This window comes from Tursiops truncatus, chromosome 16, assembly GCF_011762595.2.
Source record: "Tursiops truncatus isolate mTurTru1 chromosome 16, mTurTru1.mat.Y, whole genome shotgun sequence".
NCBI classification, from domain to species: Eukaryota; Metazoa; Chordata; class Mammalia; order Artiodactyla; family Delphinidae; genus Tursiops; species Tursiops truncatus.
This window is the reverse complement of record NC_047049.1, coordinates 14,006,301-14,023,429: the sequence shown is the minus strand read 5'-3', so window position 1 is coordinate 14,023,429 and position 17,129 is coordinate 14,006,301. Positions and strand designations below refer to the sequence as shown.

Sequence of the window (17,129 nt, the reverse complement as noted above, 5' to 3'; positions counted from 1 at the left end):
CTGTGTGAGTGAGGCAACCGGGCTCCCTAAAGGCTGCCCAAATTTCACTCTGCCAAGTTTCAGTACAGAAAGAGCATGTTAAATAATAAATGTGAGTTTGAGCGTAACTAATAAAATTGGAATGTTAAAGAGCTGCATGCTTTTGAAAACCAGCCTCCTTGTGAGGATGCTCCCTGTGCAAGTCCACGGGAAATAATTCTGAAAGGAGTAATATTAATTAGTAATATAATTTATCTTCTGGAAGCTGTTTCCTTTGATGGCTGCTGTGGCACCGTTCATAAGCCTCCAAACGAGTGCTCAAAGAGAAAGGTTCACACCACAATTTCAGCTTTGTTTCCCAATCCTGAACAGATAAAAGAGTCAAATTTATTTCAACATATCTAAATTTTACGTATGCATCCATATGATGGAGGATTATGAAGTTACAAAAATGTATTAATGAAGAGTTTTCAATGAGATGGTAAAACGCTTGTGATATATTAAGAGTGAAAAAGAGCAGAATCCAAAATCAAATCCATGGCCTCTGATCTCAGATTTCTTGATTTCAAATCCTGTTCTGCCACATACTAGATAGGCAACCTTGGCAAGATACTTAACTTCTGTGCCTCAGTTTCCTCAACTATGCTATGAAGGTTATAGTAAAAATCATCTCAAAAGGGCTTACAGTGTTCAGAATAGTACCTGGCAAATAAAATAACTACCGTTATTATTTATTTGCAATATATTCACAATATATTTGTAAAGAAAAAATGCAAGATGAGGAGAATTACCTGAAGGCAACAACCAAAATGTTATTACTATTTGCTTCTGAATGATATATTTATGGGCAACTCTTTTCTACTTCATTACACTTTTCAGTATGCATTCTTTTATAATAAAGTTTAAAAATTAAGTTTTATGCATACATGGCTTGATGGAAATTTAGGTGGAAATTTGGAAAAGGTTAGCATTTATAACCGACTATACTACAGCATTAATGAAATATTAATTAAGTTTATTATACAGATGATGTAACAGAATTTACATTTACTATTTATTTTACTTAATACTAAATGTATTTTTAAAGTTTAGCCAATTTCAATTTAACATTCAGATATATAGTCAAATGTTTATTATAATCTTAATATTTTGACCTGCTAAAAATTAAAAATATTTTATTTTTTAATTAAAAAAATCCCATACCAAAGTCCCAAAGGTGCCTTTCATGTTTAAGCTTTAATTAGCAACCAGTTTGGTCTCTGACACATCCTGTGCAGATACTGAAGTGTTACTATTACTGCAGCTTGATTACAAAAGGCAATGATTAATTTTAAAGCAGACAAAAAAGATATGCCCTGATTACAAAGAAATGATTAAGGCGAATGTCAGACATTGCACATTTATAGCAGTCTTTCCCATCGTCAAAGGATAAGACTTTGCAAAAGTTTATATTTAGGATCACGGGTACTTTGTACTTTATTATAACACTGCGTTCATGCCTTGGCGATAGATTCCCGCCCAGCTCCAAGCACGACCTAAAGACCTTTGGGGGCCACATGGCCAGAGCAAAACAAAGCAAAACCCCCGAGCGCAGAATGGACCCAAGGAGACGCCGTAGTGTCACTTCCCACCAGACCCACACCCGGCGACCGAGGCGGTGGCTGCGGCTTTCCGCAAGCTCTGCAGCCCACAGAATTGTTTCAAGTACATGTTCTGCAGAGATAAAGTGCACTTTGAGGACCTTCTCCTCGAACAGGGGGGCATGGCGGGGGTGGAATGAGAGGAAAAGGCCGACCGCAGAAAGGGCAGGGTTGCTGCCCTTATGAAACCGCTCCCAAGCGGAGGCCTCAGGGCCTCCATTTTTTTTCCCCTGCCACCAAAACGAAAAAGAACCCGCATAGGGGCCAAGGCCTCGTCTAAGGGGAGCTGCGCTCAGCCAGGGGAAAAAGGCAGTCTGAGACAGGTCACAGGAGAAACGAGGGCGCCGGGGAGAACAAAGCGGGTTTGCCCTTCGTAACGGAAGCCACGGAGGCCCGGATCGCGGCTCGCGGCGCCCGGAGCCTCGGGGCCTCACCTCACCCCGCGTGGGCCCAGTCCTTGATGTCGGCGGGGGACAGGCCGCTGGAGGCCGAGCTAGGAGTGGTCCTGGAATAAGCCTTTATTGTGCGTTTCAGGATCCTCAGACTCCGTTATAAAATATTTAAGCCCAGCCCGAGATGAGTCTGGAGTCCCTGTTTCAGCACATCATCTTCTCCGAGCACCTGGCGGAGGAGAATCGCCGCTTGATGCGACAAGGTCGGGCGCTCGCGGGGGCCTCTGGGCTTGGAGGCGGAGGGAATCAGGAGGCAGTGGGCCGAGCGGGGAGGGCAGGCGGCTTTCCACGTGGAGGGAAGGACAGCTGAAAGGTGTCTTATCACAGGCCCCAGAAACGGGGACTCCAGAAAGATGGACGTGTTTAAGCATTTAATTTGTCTTACAGTCAGGTCGGAAATAAACAGATGTCGTGAAAACATTAAGAAAGCAGCAGGGGAGCTGAATGAAGAGAAAATCAAGTTGGAATCGAAGGTATTGACATGTAGAGCATGCTCATTATCACTTGAAAAAGTGTTTTCGCTTGACTTTTGGAGGATGCGTTGCTATTGATATTTAACTAGTTGTCCGTCAGTTACGAAGCACGCTATTGTGTTAGTGAGTGTAGTTCCATGTTGTCTGGTAATATTTAAAGCTCTGAATCTGGTGACGCCTTCCATCCTAACATGAATTTGTCCTAAAGAAACCCGTTTAAGTAATGAAGAATTCATTGACCGTGTTGTGGGATGGTTAACGTTTCAAAAGAGCGCAATGCCATTGGAAAAAGAATTATTCAATTAAGTAGTTGGTGCGGGAAATAAATTTTGAATAATAAATAATTTAAGAAGTGTTCTGTGTTGATATAACAGTTGAATGTAACTTTCAAACGAGTCTCTGCCATCTGTTTTTCAGTCTTCTACCACATTTTGGACGTGGCCTTCGTCCAAAAGGATCGTTTTTCCACTAGTACTTCACTTTTTATGCAGCATTTGTAAAGTTCTGTTATTTTACGTAGAAATAAGGGAATCTGATGGCTTCTTGAAGGAGGATTTTGAAGTGTAGGTAGAATTTTTTGAGAAGCAAAAAGAAGTAGCAGGAGAAAAGTATTTGGGGCACCGGGAGAATATGAACAAAAGGGAGGCATAGCCAAGGCATATTGGGAAGAGAAAGCTCCCAAAGCAGAGGGCTGATACTTAGGTATTAATAGGAGGAAACCATTGCAGGTTTTTGACAATGGAATGGTGTGATAAAAGGGGTTTAGGAAAATCTCTCTGAGCTGTGGGAGGATGGGAGCTAAGAACGTCATCCAGGTATGTCACAATGAAGGTCTAGCTATGGGTGGCAGCAGACAGCCATACAAAAATATTTATTCAACTCCTAAAGATAAACGATGCGAGCAGTGTACAGTGGGAAATCTGTTTGAGGAAGTCTCTTTGCTAAAATAAGTCAAATAGACTTACCACTGTGAGAAATTTCCAGTTCTCTTTTTGGATAAAATAATCATAGATTCTTTCTCCACCTTGCAAGCTTCTTCTGTTCTTCCTTCCAAGTCTTGTTCAAACATGACCTGTGAGCCCTCCCTTGTACATCTTGGAAAATTTGTTTTATCATAGCATTTGGATACCACCTTACAATTAAACAACAGTACGTGCTTGTGTTTGTGTTTGTATCCCTCACTATTTTGTGAGCAATGTATTTGGAATTCTTTTCTTAACCATCTTTTATTCCCACAGCCTGTATTCCATGCCTAACACACAGTATACATTAGTGTTTTGAATGAATTAATGAGTACTAATAGGGAGATAATAGGGAGAGCGCTGTCTTTTAAAATATCAATAGAATTTGGAAATATTCAGTGAGACCTTGGGTCTTGTTTTGCCTGTGAGTAGCAGATAAACTAGCTGGTAAAAACAATGCTAAAAGCTGATGGCATGGGCAAAGCATTAAGAATGTCATGATGTAGCTTAAATTTTTCTTTAAAAAGAATTAAGATACTTTCGGGATTGGTAACTAGAAGTTAATATAAGTAATAGGCAAAACATAGGCAGTTAGGTAATGCATAGCTAACACTTACTGAACACTTACTGTGTGCTGGGCACTGTTCTGAGTGCTTCATTTGTATTAACTCTTAATCCTGCCAGGGATCCTGTGATGAGGCACCATTGTTAATCCCCCTTTTTGGGGGAGGAAAATGAGAGGTTAAATGACTTGTCCATGGTATTATAATCTAAAAACAAACGGCAGTAATGAAAGTAACAGTTGAGTAACGACAGCATATTTTATTAAAACAGATTTTGGGGGCTCATCTTAAACTTTTTTCTTCATGAAATTCACATATAATAGTGTCTCTGAAGCTTTTGCCTCTAGTCAAGGGCAGTATTTCTAAAAGTGCAGTTATGTAAGTTTTTGTGCAAATGTATTTTCCCCAGATTGATGAAGATACTGACCTGATAGATAACAAATGTTAAAAAAAAAAAAGGTTTACTCTTCCGAATATCTTCTTTGGAAAAAAGTAGCTTTACTCTTTGTAATATTTTCTCAGTTAACAGTCTGTCTTCCTGAAAATGGAAATGTAGTCTGTTGATATATACATATACATAAAAAAGCTGATTCAAATAGTTATACTTAAGAGAAGACATAACAAATCCCTAGCATTGTTTAAAACATTTGCTGAAATTACTAATTAATATAGGCTCATAAAATGCACATATATGTGCATATTTGTGCATTTAATCAGCTCATATATGTGGTTAGTAATACAATTGCTTTCTACTAATAAAATTTACATGTGGAGGTTCACAGTTCATACAGTACTAATTTGTAATTGAAATAATTTGATTTATAATATAGTCAACATGGGGGGTGTGTGTGTGTGTGTGTGTGTATAAAGATTTTTAAAGTGGAGCCACAATTACAGTGTAACTGACTAATGAGAAGAACTGAAGAAGTAATCATAAATTGATTTCTTGTTTCTTTTATTCTCAGAGTTAATTATATGTCTGCCAATAACAATGAAAATATATTTACTGGAATATTTGACTTGGCATTTATTGACCAATTTATCAAGTAGAAGCAGCATAGGGAGAAGCTAGAACATAATTTGAATAGGCCAGTGCTTGAGCTATCTGGACAATGATACATTCAGAAAATAATTTTGGGCATTTATTTTGGAAGTTGCTCATGGTCAAAAAATGTATTCAGGAAGTACAGTATTTTTTTCTGTTCTGTAAAACCCAGGTAGCATGTAATTAGAACTTAAATGATAGCATTTGCCTTTCAGGGCTCAATGAGCCCTTTAAAATATATGGTTGCAAAAGTCTCAGATTATACAGTATGAGTACTTTGTGAATTAGAGAGCTATAGTATACCTGGTTAGGTTTGGTAATATGAAAACAGAAAGACAAGAACATGCTCAGGATTTACGTTAATGCTTACCAATATACCTAAAGCTTCTGATCATCAAGGAAAGGTTTTATAGTATCAGTGACAGAGAAAATCAAAATTAAGGACTCACAGAACATTTGTTGTTTCTTTTTAGCATCTAAAAGAGTTTTTTCCTTTTTTTTTTTTTCCCCATACGCGGGCCTCTCACTGCTGTGGCCTCTCCCGCTCGGGACACGCAGGCTCAGCGGCCATGGCCCACAGGCCCAGCCGCTCCGCGGCATGTGGGATCTTCCCGGACCGGGGCACGAACCCGTGTCCCCTGCATCGGCAGGCAGACTCTCAACCACTGTGCCACCAGGGAAGCCCGGGTTTTTTCTTTTTAAAAATAGTAGCATATAGTTAAAATTGGGGCATTTAATCTTTATAAACATAAAACCTAACATAAAGCCGTACTCCCACAAGAAGAAGTAAATGGAGGAAAGTCTGAGGCTGTTTTATTTTTTTTCTTCTCCAGTTTTAAACTATTGCATAAACATCATAACACTAATGAAATAATATTCCATGAATTTTTAAAGGAAAGTGATATTGAAATAAATAAGTAACTTAAGGTGGCTTCATTTACTTCTTTACTTCAAAATATACTCATTCATTTCTTTTTTAATTAATAAAAGTTAGGAACCCTCCCAGAACAGCAGGCAAAGTCATATCCGTTAGTACTCTATTACCCAATTCGGGAAAGAACAAAATCACAAATTATTATCATTTTAATATTGAAATAGAGCTTTGTAATTGAGATTTTTTTCCTTTTTTTAAAGTTTAATCAAAGAAAAATTTATGTCCTACTTGAGTTTAATTTTACTGTTGATTAAAAGTTACATAAAAACATAGATAAAAGAAAGGCATTTTTCGGCTTCTCTGGTGGCGCGGTGGTTGAGAGTCCGCCTGCCGATGCAGGGGACATGGGTTCGTACCCCGGTCCGGGAAGATCCCACATGCTGCGGAGCGGCTGGGCCTCTGAGCCATGGCTGCTGAGCCTGCGCATTATGAGTAATACTGCTGTGAACATTTGTGTACAAGTTTTTGTAGAACATATGTTTCAATTCTCTTGGGTATTCCACCTAGGAGTAGAATTTCTTGGTCATATGGTTAATTCCAGGTTTAACTTTTTGAGGAAATACCAGACTCTTTCTATAACAGCAGCAGCGTTTTACATTCCCACCAGCAATATACAAGGATTCCAGTTTCTCTATATCCTCACCAACACTTATTTTCTTGGGGGTTTTGGTTGGTTGGTTTTTTCTTTTGATAGCCATTTTAGTGGATGGGAGGTGGTATCTCGTTGTGGTTTATATTTCCAATTCCCCAATGAGATTAATGTTGAACACCTTTTTAGATGCTTATTGGCCATTTGGCACATCTATTCTTAACATGAGCTACTTAATTATTGGTCATATAATTGGTTGCAATTCTTTTACGGTGGGGCCTTGTCTCTGAGAAGTAGTAATCTCTCTTCATATTAGTAGAACTGAAATTATTGTATTTCCAAATTAAGTAAAAAATTATTACATATAGCATTTGTTGGACTCCTTTTTCTCAAATTTGTTTTTATGATCTTAAGAAAATAAATCTGAAGAACATTTCATGGTAATAGCGTTTAGAGCAAACTGTGTAACAGTATGCCAGATAGGCTTTCTATATGCGAGTGCTTATAAATCACAAAAGTTGCACACTTCCTGGCTTGAATCCACGCAGTGGAAAATCTACTGCACTGTTTCTAATTGTTAAATCTACTAGTTTGCCTCTATTCCTTTTTTTAAAAGAGCTACTGTAAATAAATTGTTTACCCTAAAATGTTAGAAAAGTTTTGAACAGAAAAAAAAAAAAGCTTCCTTTCCAGGAACTGAGAGAATGGTCTTTTAATTAAGGACAGTAAGTTTGCAGCTCAGTATGCAGAAAGCATGAGATTAACATTTAGTTTGCTAGCCTCGTAAGAATATGCAGCACAGAAGAATGCCTTTTTAAAAGTTTACCTTTTGATTTGTGATTTCTTGGAAAATCAGTTAGCTATGTTCTCTTCTCCTATTCATTCACTCAACAAACATTCATTGAGCAACTCCTAAACAACACCAAGAGTAATTGGCAAATAAATTATATAACAAGTTTCTGCCTTAGAGAGTTGACATCAAGCAACTTCAACTATATAAACCTAACTGTGAACTCAAAATTCTTGATGTTCTCACTTTTTTAAAATTGTGTAATTACTTTAAACTTCCTCTATGTAATTCTACAAAGAAAGCCTTATCACATTTGTCATGAATAATTATCTAAAATGTGGAAATAGATGAGTTCATCATATATTTTCTGAGTGTAGCACTGGGCATTTTCTAGTAGCCCACCTGACTGGGGATAATCTGATTTTCTAGGGTGTGTACCTTTGCAGTGGGTTCTTTTATTCTTGAATATACCAACCATTATTTGACCTCAGGGCCTTTGCAGTTGCTCTTTCCTCTGCCTGAAATGTTTCTTCCCTCAGCTGTTAGTGTTTTATACACACTCACTTCTTTTAGCTCTCTCCCAGCAGGGTGGCCAACCATTCTAGTAGAACGTGAGACTTTCATTTCTAACACTGGGACAGTCCCATGCAAATTTTGATGGTTGGTTACCTTACATCTAGGCTCAATTGCCACTTTAGAGCTGTAGTTCTTAAAGTGTGATCTGTGATCCACGGGCGTCCCCAAGACTCTTATACGAGTTTTGTGAGGTCAAGCTATTTTCTTAATAATACAAAGCTATTATTTTGCCATTTTCACTGTGCTGATATGTACGTTGATGGTGCAGTGGCAATGGTGAGTAAAACTGTTGGCACCTTAGCACAAATTAAGGCAGTGGAAACAAACTACTAGTAGTCATTGTATCCTTCATTGCCACACACTCACACTAAAAAAGCAAAACCCACCAGTTTCACTGTATGCCCTTGATTAAAGTGTAAAAAATATTGTTTTGAAACTGACCATGGTGTGTATGTGATTTTAATATTGTGTGTTGAAATGGAAAGTTCACATAAAGTACTATATTCCAAAGTACAGTGATGGTCTCAAGGGAGAGTGTTTGTATGATTGTCTGAGTTGCAGTATATGAACTAGCTATTCTTTTTCTGGAATACCATTTTTACTTGAATAGTTGACAGATAAGTGTAGTTATTTAAACTTGAGTATTTGGCAAAATTTTCTCAAAACTGAATGAAATGACCCTGACATTTCAAGGCAAAAGACTGATATTATTATTTTGCCAATGATAATATTCAACCTTTCAAACAAAAATTAGAGTTTTGGAAGACTCAGATTTGTCATTGTAAGCTTGACAGTTTCCCAGTACTGAAAGACTTTTCTAATGAGTTTGTTGGTGATATTAATAAGTGTTATTTTTTAGTATTGTATTAAGAAGTGTATCAACATTTGGAGAATCTGAATAGTTCAGTGAAGGAATATTTTCCAAATAACCAGCACATAATTTTACAGAACTGTGCATGGATAAAAGATCCACTCAAAGCACAAAATAGACCAATTGTTTTTATTGTAACAGAGTATGAAAAATTTATTGAAGTGGTTTCAGATTCCACATTGCAACCAACCTTTCAGGAACTAACACTTATAAAGTTCCTTAAGAATATGCGTAATTGTTTGGAAGGGGCATTATTAAAATAACCCCCCCATTTCCAACTATACATCTATGTGAGGTCAGGTTTTCTTCATATACTTCAACCAAGAAACATATTGCAAAAGGTTGAATAAAGAAGCAGATATGAGAACCCAACTGTCTTTTGTTAGAAGAGATCTGCAAAAAATGTAAATGCAACTCTTCTTTTTTTTGTTTGTTTTGGAAAATATTTTTTCATAAAAATATATTTTAACATACAATGGATTTATTGTTATTCTTAAATGAATTAAGTGTTTTCAAAATTTCTCAGTTTTAATCTTTGATACTGAAAATATTTATAGATATAACTCAAAAATCATCAAATAAAAGTCCTCAATAATTTTTTAAGACCATAAAGTCATAAAGACCAAAAGTCATAAGATCAGAAAGTTTGAGAACGGCAGCTGTAGAGGACCCTCCCTTAGCTCCATATATAAAATAATATGACCTCATGCCATCAGTATCTCTATCCTTTATTCTGCTTTATTTTTCTTTGTGGCACTTAATTTCTCTTGATATATTTGTATTGATCTGTTTACTGTTTGTCTCTGCCCAGTGGAATGTAAGTTTCACAAGGAATACATATTCATCTATTTTATTCACTACCGTTACTCCCAGTATCTAGAACAGTGCCTGAATCACAGTAGGTGTTAAATAAATATTATTGAGTGAATAAATTAATTTTTTTCTCTTAGAATTCTCTGTTTTCTGTTTTCCTTTTCTGTGAATTCTGCTTGTTTCATCTGATGGCCTTCTCACATGGTGGTACATTTGCATATGAGCTTTAAAATTTTTTATTTTGAACTTATCTTTAGCAGGGCTTTTCTTTCTTGGGAGTCCTACATAATCTCTTGATAAAAAAGATGTTCCTAAGGAGCAGTTTCACTGCAGCTGCCAGAACCTTGCAGATTTCATTTGTTCAGGACCAGTTTTCATGTTAATTTTTGAGCTCAGGATTTCTGAACTGCATGGCTGGGAGACATTTGACTGTCACATCCATGAACAATTCAAGCTTGGGTTTGGGGTTTCTTGGGTATGATTCTTCTTCCACGTATGGATCAATGGAGGCAGCTCACTTTTATGCTGCATCTCCAAGCCAGTGGATGGAGTTTTGTTACTCTGCTTGCATAGCCAGCATGGGCACTTTTTTTTTCTTGCAGAAAACAAAAGCAACAGTTTAGCTTGAAAGAGTGATAGTCGTTGAAGTCTTTATACTCCTTCCCCTGCCACATTTCCAGGCTGAGAGGTAGTCCCTGCCAGCAGTTTCCTTCCAGGCATATATATTTTTTTTTTATTGAGGTATGGTTAATTTACAGTGTTGTGTTAGTTTCAAGTGTGTGTGTGTGTGTGTGTGTGTGTATATATATATATTATTTTTCAGATTCTTTTCCATTATTGGTTATTGTAAGATATTGAGTATAGTTCCCTGTGCTATACAGTAGGTCCTTGTTGTTTACCTATTTTATATATAGTAGTGTGTATATGTTAATACCAAACTCTTAATTTATCTCTCCCCTCTTCCCCACTATCTCCTTTGGTAACCATAACTATCAATCTCATTCTTGACATGCTTCCATGTCTTGGCTATTGTAAATAGTGCTGCTATGAGCACTGGGGTGCATGTATATTTTCAAATTATAGTTTTCTCCAGATATATGACCAGGAGTGGGATTGCAGGATCATATGGTAACTCTAGTTTTTTAAGGAACCTCCATACTGTTTTCCATAGTGGCTGCACAAATTAACATTCCCACCAACAGTGTAGGAGGGTTCCTTTTTCTCCACACCCTTTCCAGCATTTATTATTTGTAGACTTTTCAATGATGGCCATTTTGACTGGTGTGAGGTGATACCTCATTGTAGTTTTAATTTGCATTTCTCTAATAATTAGAAATTTTGAGCATCTTTTCATGTGCCTGTTAGCCATCTGTATGTCTTCTTTGGTAAAATGTCTATTTAGGTCTTCTGCCCATTTTTTGATTGGGTGGTTTTCTGATATTAAGCTGTATGAGCTGTTTGTATATTTTGGAAATTAATCCCTTATCGGTAACATCATTTGCCAAGTATTTTCTCCCAGCCCCTAGGTTGTCTTTTCATTTTGTTTATGGTTTCCTTGGCTGTGCAAAAGCTTATAAGTTTAATTAGGTCCCATTTGTTTATTTTATTCCTAACTTTATCGAATGAGCCCAGTATTTCCCTTTGGCTTTGACTTTTTGAGTATTATTTGGGCATTTTTAAAACCCTAGCCTCTGTTGCCTGTATCCAATCTCAAAGATACCCCTTGGACTTGAATTCTAGCGTGATGATTTCTGGCATGATTATTTCTGTCTCTTGCTTTTTGGCTTACCTATGTAAATGACATATATTTTAAGTTAGTTATGTTTTATCCAGCATTTCTCTGTCTTTGAATAGAGAGTTGGTCTTTCCCATATTTGTCTGGATTGTCACATTAACCAGAATTCTTCACTGTAAAATACCTTAGTGCTTCAACTTCCTCATTCTTGAGTTCCTATATTTTATTTATCTTTTGGTCAATCTATGTAATTGTTCAAGTAATTTTTCAGGAAGAATATGTGCATGAACCTGTTTTGTTTCTTTTTTCTTCCCTGGTTGCTGTAGAAATTGTTTTTTTATCCTCATGATTCCAAATGTGTGCACAGATAAACAAATTTGTGTATCTGTCAATTTTGTCTAGTCCAGGGATAAGTCTCCCATTTTAACTGTAGATGTTATATTCTGGTTTATTTTTCAAGTACGCTTATTTCTTATAGCTTGGATCTTTGTTCTCTGTTCTCTGAATCTATTATCTTCTGTTATTTGCTAGTTTCAGCAGTATTGGACAGTTTTTTATACTTTATATCACCGATTCCATCTTTTGCAGTGTTAGTTCTATTATTTAATTCTCTCTGCAAATTTAAGTTCTGTGTTGCTGTCTTTTTTACATTTTTAAAAATTTCCTATCTTTTTATCTCAGCTTGTATTTTTTTCTTATTCTCTTATGTCCTTGCTTGCTCTTGTTTTTTAGTGGACTTATCTTTGTTTGCATCCTCTTGACATCAAGTAGTTGATTAACAAAAAAAATTTTTGTACTTTGTAGAAACATTATTATAGGTGTATTAATACTCTTTCTCCATAATCTGTCAGGCACTTCTCTTTTTCTCTTCTGTGACGGTATTTTTGTAGAGTGTATGTTGTTATTCTGTGAGAACTGTTCAGACTTAGGTTTTGCCAACAGTCATAATACATAAATTGTTCTTTGTCCCATTCTTGTTTTCTTGAGTTCTTGAAGAATGAACTGTCTTCTTAAAACTAAAACTGTTTGACAGGTTGATGTGAATATCCCCAACCCAATTTCTAGTGTTATTATGGAATACTGGACTGAGGTGTGATCTTTTCTTGCTCGTGTGCCAAGTTTTCTTATTATGAGGAGGAAAATATATGTTTTAAAGAATCTGTGACGTTTTATAGATCTTCCATTAAAAGCAGTACATGAAAAATCACTACCCTCAGCATTACATTGTTTTATATCCCGACAGAACAGGAAGATGTAGTAATAGGTAAGGTGAGGTCCTGCCTCCTAAGTTGCCAAATTGCACGGAAGTCACCTTATTTCAAAGTAGCTCCCCAGCGAGAGTCTTTCAGATTAAGAAGTATCATTACATGGGCTTCTCTGGTGGCGCAGTGGTTGAGAGTCCGCCTGCCGGTGCAGGGGACACGGGTTCGTGCCCTGGTCCGGGAAGATCCCACATGCCGCGGAGTGGCTGGGCCCGTGAGCCATGGCCGCTGAGCCTGCGTGTCCGGAGCCTTTGCTCCACAACGGGAGAGGGCACAACAGTGAGAGGCCCGCGTACCGCAAAAAAAAAAAAAACAAAAATAAAAAAACAAGTATCATTACAGAATGTTCTTGGCCTATCAGTATTTGTACTTTACCCTTCTTTCCCTAATCAGATTAATATCTAGCTGAATCAGCAGTTCTCTAGAAATGGGAGGGGTTTTTTTGAGGAAAAGGCGAAGAAAAATTTTGGAGATGGAGGGTTACTTTGAGAAGGGTAGATGTAGGTTATCTGTAGACTTTGGAACACCAGATGGGTTCAGCAAAGGTGTATGGAAACAGTCAAAGGCAAACTGGCTATTCACAGCTGTGCCTGTGATCTCGATGCTGCAGGAAAAATTTCTCATATAGCCTTTGGTACTTGTGTGGTCTTATGAATTGTTATTGCCTGAATTAATACTTCAAGATAAGTTGAAAGGTTGCCTACCTCAGCTTCTTTTTTTTTTTTTTTTGCGGTACGCGGGCCTCTCACCGCTGCGGCCCCTTCCGGATGCGCAGGCTCAGCGGCCATGGCTCACGGGCCCAGCCATTCCGCAGCACATGGGATCCTCCCGGACCGGGGCACGAACCGGTGTCCCCTGCATCGGCAGGCGGACTCCCAACCACTGTGCCACCAGGGAAGCCCTGAATTCTAGCTTTTTATGTGCTCTAGATATTACCCTTTCTTTGTCATTTGTTGCAAATTTTATTATTTGTAGCTTGTTTTTTTATGATTTTTTAAATCAAAATTTAGAATGTTTATGTTGCTAGAATTTTTAATCCTTTTGTTTGTTTCTGAAATTCATTGTTTAAACAATATCTTTTTCCAGTACTTTTACAGTTTTTTTTCTTTAATATTTTAAATTAAAATGATTCTCCATTTTTGCCTGGATAAATGTCACATGTTTCTCATTGACTATGATATATATGTGTGTGTGTGCGCAATATATATATATATATATATGTGAAACTGTATATTTTTGTGTGTTTTTAGATATTCTATATTATTCTGTTAATCTATTTGTTTTGGCACCAGTATCATATTCACTTAATCACATTAACTTTAAAATATCTTCGACCCTGTGGAGTGACAATTTTTTTTTCAGGAATTTCCTGATTCTTTTTTTTGTTTTGTTTTGTTTTCCTAGATGAATTTGAGATCATTTTTTCAAGTTCCAACAAAATAAAAGTATTGGGGTTATAATTAAGATTATACTAAGTTCATTTGGGGAGAACTGATATATTTACAACTCTGAATCTTCACATTCAAGAATATAGCATAAGGGCTTCCCTGGTGGCACAGTGGTTGAGAATCTGCCTGCCAATGCAGGGGACACAGGTTCGATCCCTGGTCTGGGAAGATCCCGCATGCCACGGAGCAACTAAGCCCGTGCACCACAACTACTGAGCCTGTGTGCTAGAGCCCGTGAGCCACAACTACTGAGCCCGCATGCCACAACTACTGAAGCCCGCACACCTAAAGCCCGTGCTCCACAACGAGAGAAGCCACTGCAATGAGAAGCCCGCGCACTGCAACAAAGAGTAGCCTCCACTCGCTGCAACTAGAGAAAGCCCACGTGCAGCAACAAAGACCCAACGTAGCCAATAAATAAGTAAATTTATTTAAAAAACAAGAATATAGCATATCTTTCTATTTATTTATACCTTCTTTTATGTTCCTCAATGCAGGCTTTTTCATATAGGTCCCACATACTTCATGTTAAGTTTATTTGTGTTTTGTTTAGTTTTTGGTGTTGTAAATGGGATCTTTTCCATGCTTTTTTCTATTTATTGTTGGTAAATAGAAAAAATACCAATTTTTGGTATTTATTTTGTTACTAACCTTTTTACTGAACTCTTCTCTATTTCTAAGTTTCTCAGTAGATTTTCTTGGATTTATTAGGTACACAGTAATCACATTTGCCCAAACAAACAAGAGTGAGAATTGTGTGCCAGCTTTTTAAATAATTGTTATCTCTTGTTCCTATTCTTGACATATTGCATTAGTAAGAACTGCCAGAACAGACGTAAATAGCAGTGGTCTTATCAGGCATCCTGATAATCCTTAATGAAAAGATGAGAGATGAGCCAAGACTTGACTGAGATGAAGGAATGAACCATGAGGAATCTGGGGAAAGAGATTTCCAGGCATAGAACATCCAGTGCAAAGGCCTTGAGGAGAGAGTGAGGCTGGATGTTCGGGGAATAACAAGGAGGCCAGTGTGGCTAGAGAGGAGTGATTGAGGAGGAAACTGGTAGAAGATTAGATTAGAGAGGGAATAAGAGTGAAATCATGTAAAGCCTTATAAGCCATTAAAAGGACTAATATTTACTAATATTGAACCTTCCTTGCTTACTATATTAGGATTACTGTGTCATAGTGAGTTATTCTTTAAGCATTGCATCTGTGGTTAAGAAATGTATTTATAAAAAATAGATATATTTTTTAAAAAGTTAATATCTGCAATTGATACAGTATTCATTGATGTACTCTAGTGTTGAAACATCTTTATCACAGTCATAACAAACGCATTCTTTCCCCAGTTGCTGTGATTACGAATGTGAAATCTTCTGCCTAACTTTCATGATGTTTTCTTATGTAGTGTTGCCTGTTTTACTCTTGGGCAGAGCATTTAGTCAGCAAAATACCAGTTCCTAAAGCCTGAAATTATTTTAAGCAACAGCAGCCACAACAAAGTGTAGATTGTACTTTGCTTACTTGGACCCAAACATTAATTTCAAATCCTCAGTCATTCTCAACTTTCAAGTTATTCTGGTAGAAAAATACCTAAGGGTGCCCAAGCAGCAAGAGTGGTGCAGTCACAAATCACGGCTATGCTGAAAACTGACCTAGTTGACCAGATAAGTCAGCTGACTGGGGAAACTATAAGCTCTTTTGAAAAATCAAATATCCCAGGAAAAATAGGACAGGGAAAGGGAAAAAGAAATGTTTATTTCTGAGAGAAGTAAAATTAACCAGAGTGTTGGCACTGTTATAGTTAAAGTTTTCCAAAACAGCAGTATTTTCTGACAACGCTTGGCTATTTGATTCTAGCATATAACTTTAAGGCTGCGTGCAAATATTTTCATTTCATTTGTAGTCAGAGGAAGGAAAGAGATTAGAAAGAGAAATTTGAACCTTCCATCCTTTTCTTTTTATCATTTGTAGCCCCTTGAGATCCCTGGGTAATTTAGCAGATACAGCCAGTAGTTTCTTAAGTTTTTATTTATCATGGATGTCCAGGCTACCATGGATATAAGATAGTGCCTCAATTCAAACCTGACTCAGATAAGTTCAAAAATATCTTTTTAAATCACAATTTTACATCTCTTCTGGTATCTTCCCAATTCTGATTCCTACCCATCACTTTTGAGACAAAACAAAGGTGAGAGAGATTTCTGATGATAATTTATTCTGTGAAATGACCTCATCTTGTGATCCTATCAACATCTTCAGGTTATATTTGGAATATTTATACATCAGTAGGTCTGGTTTTCAAAAGCAAGAATGTGAAAAATAATTTAAGAAACGAGTTGTGATAACAGGAAGAACAAAAGGAACAATGAGAAACACATTCTGCAAATAGGTGGTCTTGAAAAGCTTTTTTTAGTAGTGAGAGTTAATAACTTATAGTAGAGTGGAACTGGATAAATCCTAAGGCGTTTGTCCCATTAGTTCCATTAAAATAGAAGGTCTAATAATATTAGACCCCATGTAGTTTCTGCAACCATAACTTAACTGCCTTCCTCAACTTGTGAGTCAGCGTAGGCAATCTCTTCTTTCTTGGCCTTCCTAACTTGAGCTTTTCCAAAGTCCTGCTTCTTTCTCTATTACTCTCTTTTCCCTACTTGCCAATTCCATTATGCATTAAATGTTTTCATCACAGATCCTAAGTAAATTTAAAAATTAATGTTACTGTAATCTTTCTGTAGTTATTGATTCTCTAGGGCTTTTTAGGTCTTGATTAAAAGAGGAAAATGTGTGAGTAAAAGATAAAGACAGAGTGTAAAACAGTAAGAATGAAGAGTACACCAATAATAAGAATGAAAACAAAAAAGTAGAAAAGACCTCAAAATGGATAATTTACATAGAATTTTAGGGAGGAGGAAAATTATAGCTCTACCCTTCTTATAGATCTTTTGAACAGCAGTCTGATTTTCATTTGGGGTATATAGGTTTCATCTTTTC

At 37.0% G+C, this 17,129-nt stretch overlaps 1 protein-coding gene across 4 annotated transcripts in view; it reads left to right on the top strand.

Annotated features, from left to right (window-relative positions):
* The first annotated feature begins 1,627 nt into the window (after positions 1-1,627).
* The window catches only part of CCDC172 (coiled-coil domain containing 172), a 64,484-nt gene continuing 48,982 nt past the window's right edge, over positions 1,628-17,129 (top strand). For all 4 annotated transcript variants that reach the window (XR_012326889.1, XR_012326888.1, XM_004325025.4 and 1 more), the window contains exons 1-2: positions 1,628-2,274; positions 2,459-2,544. Coding sequence is in view for 2 of the 4 variants with exons in the window: in XM_004325025.4 (XP_004325073.2) it covers positions 2,196-2,274; positions 2,459-2,544 (165 nt within the window). In the remaining 2 variants the exon portion in view is untranslated. The remainder of the gene's footprint in view (positions 2,275-2,458; positions 2,545-17,129) is intronic.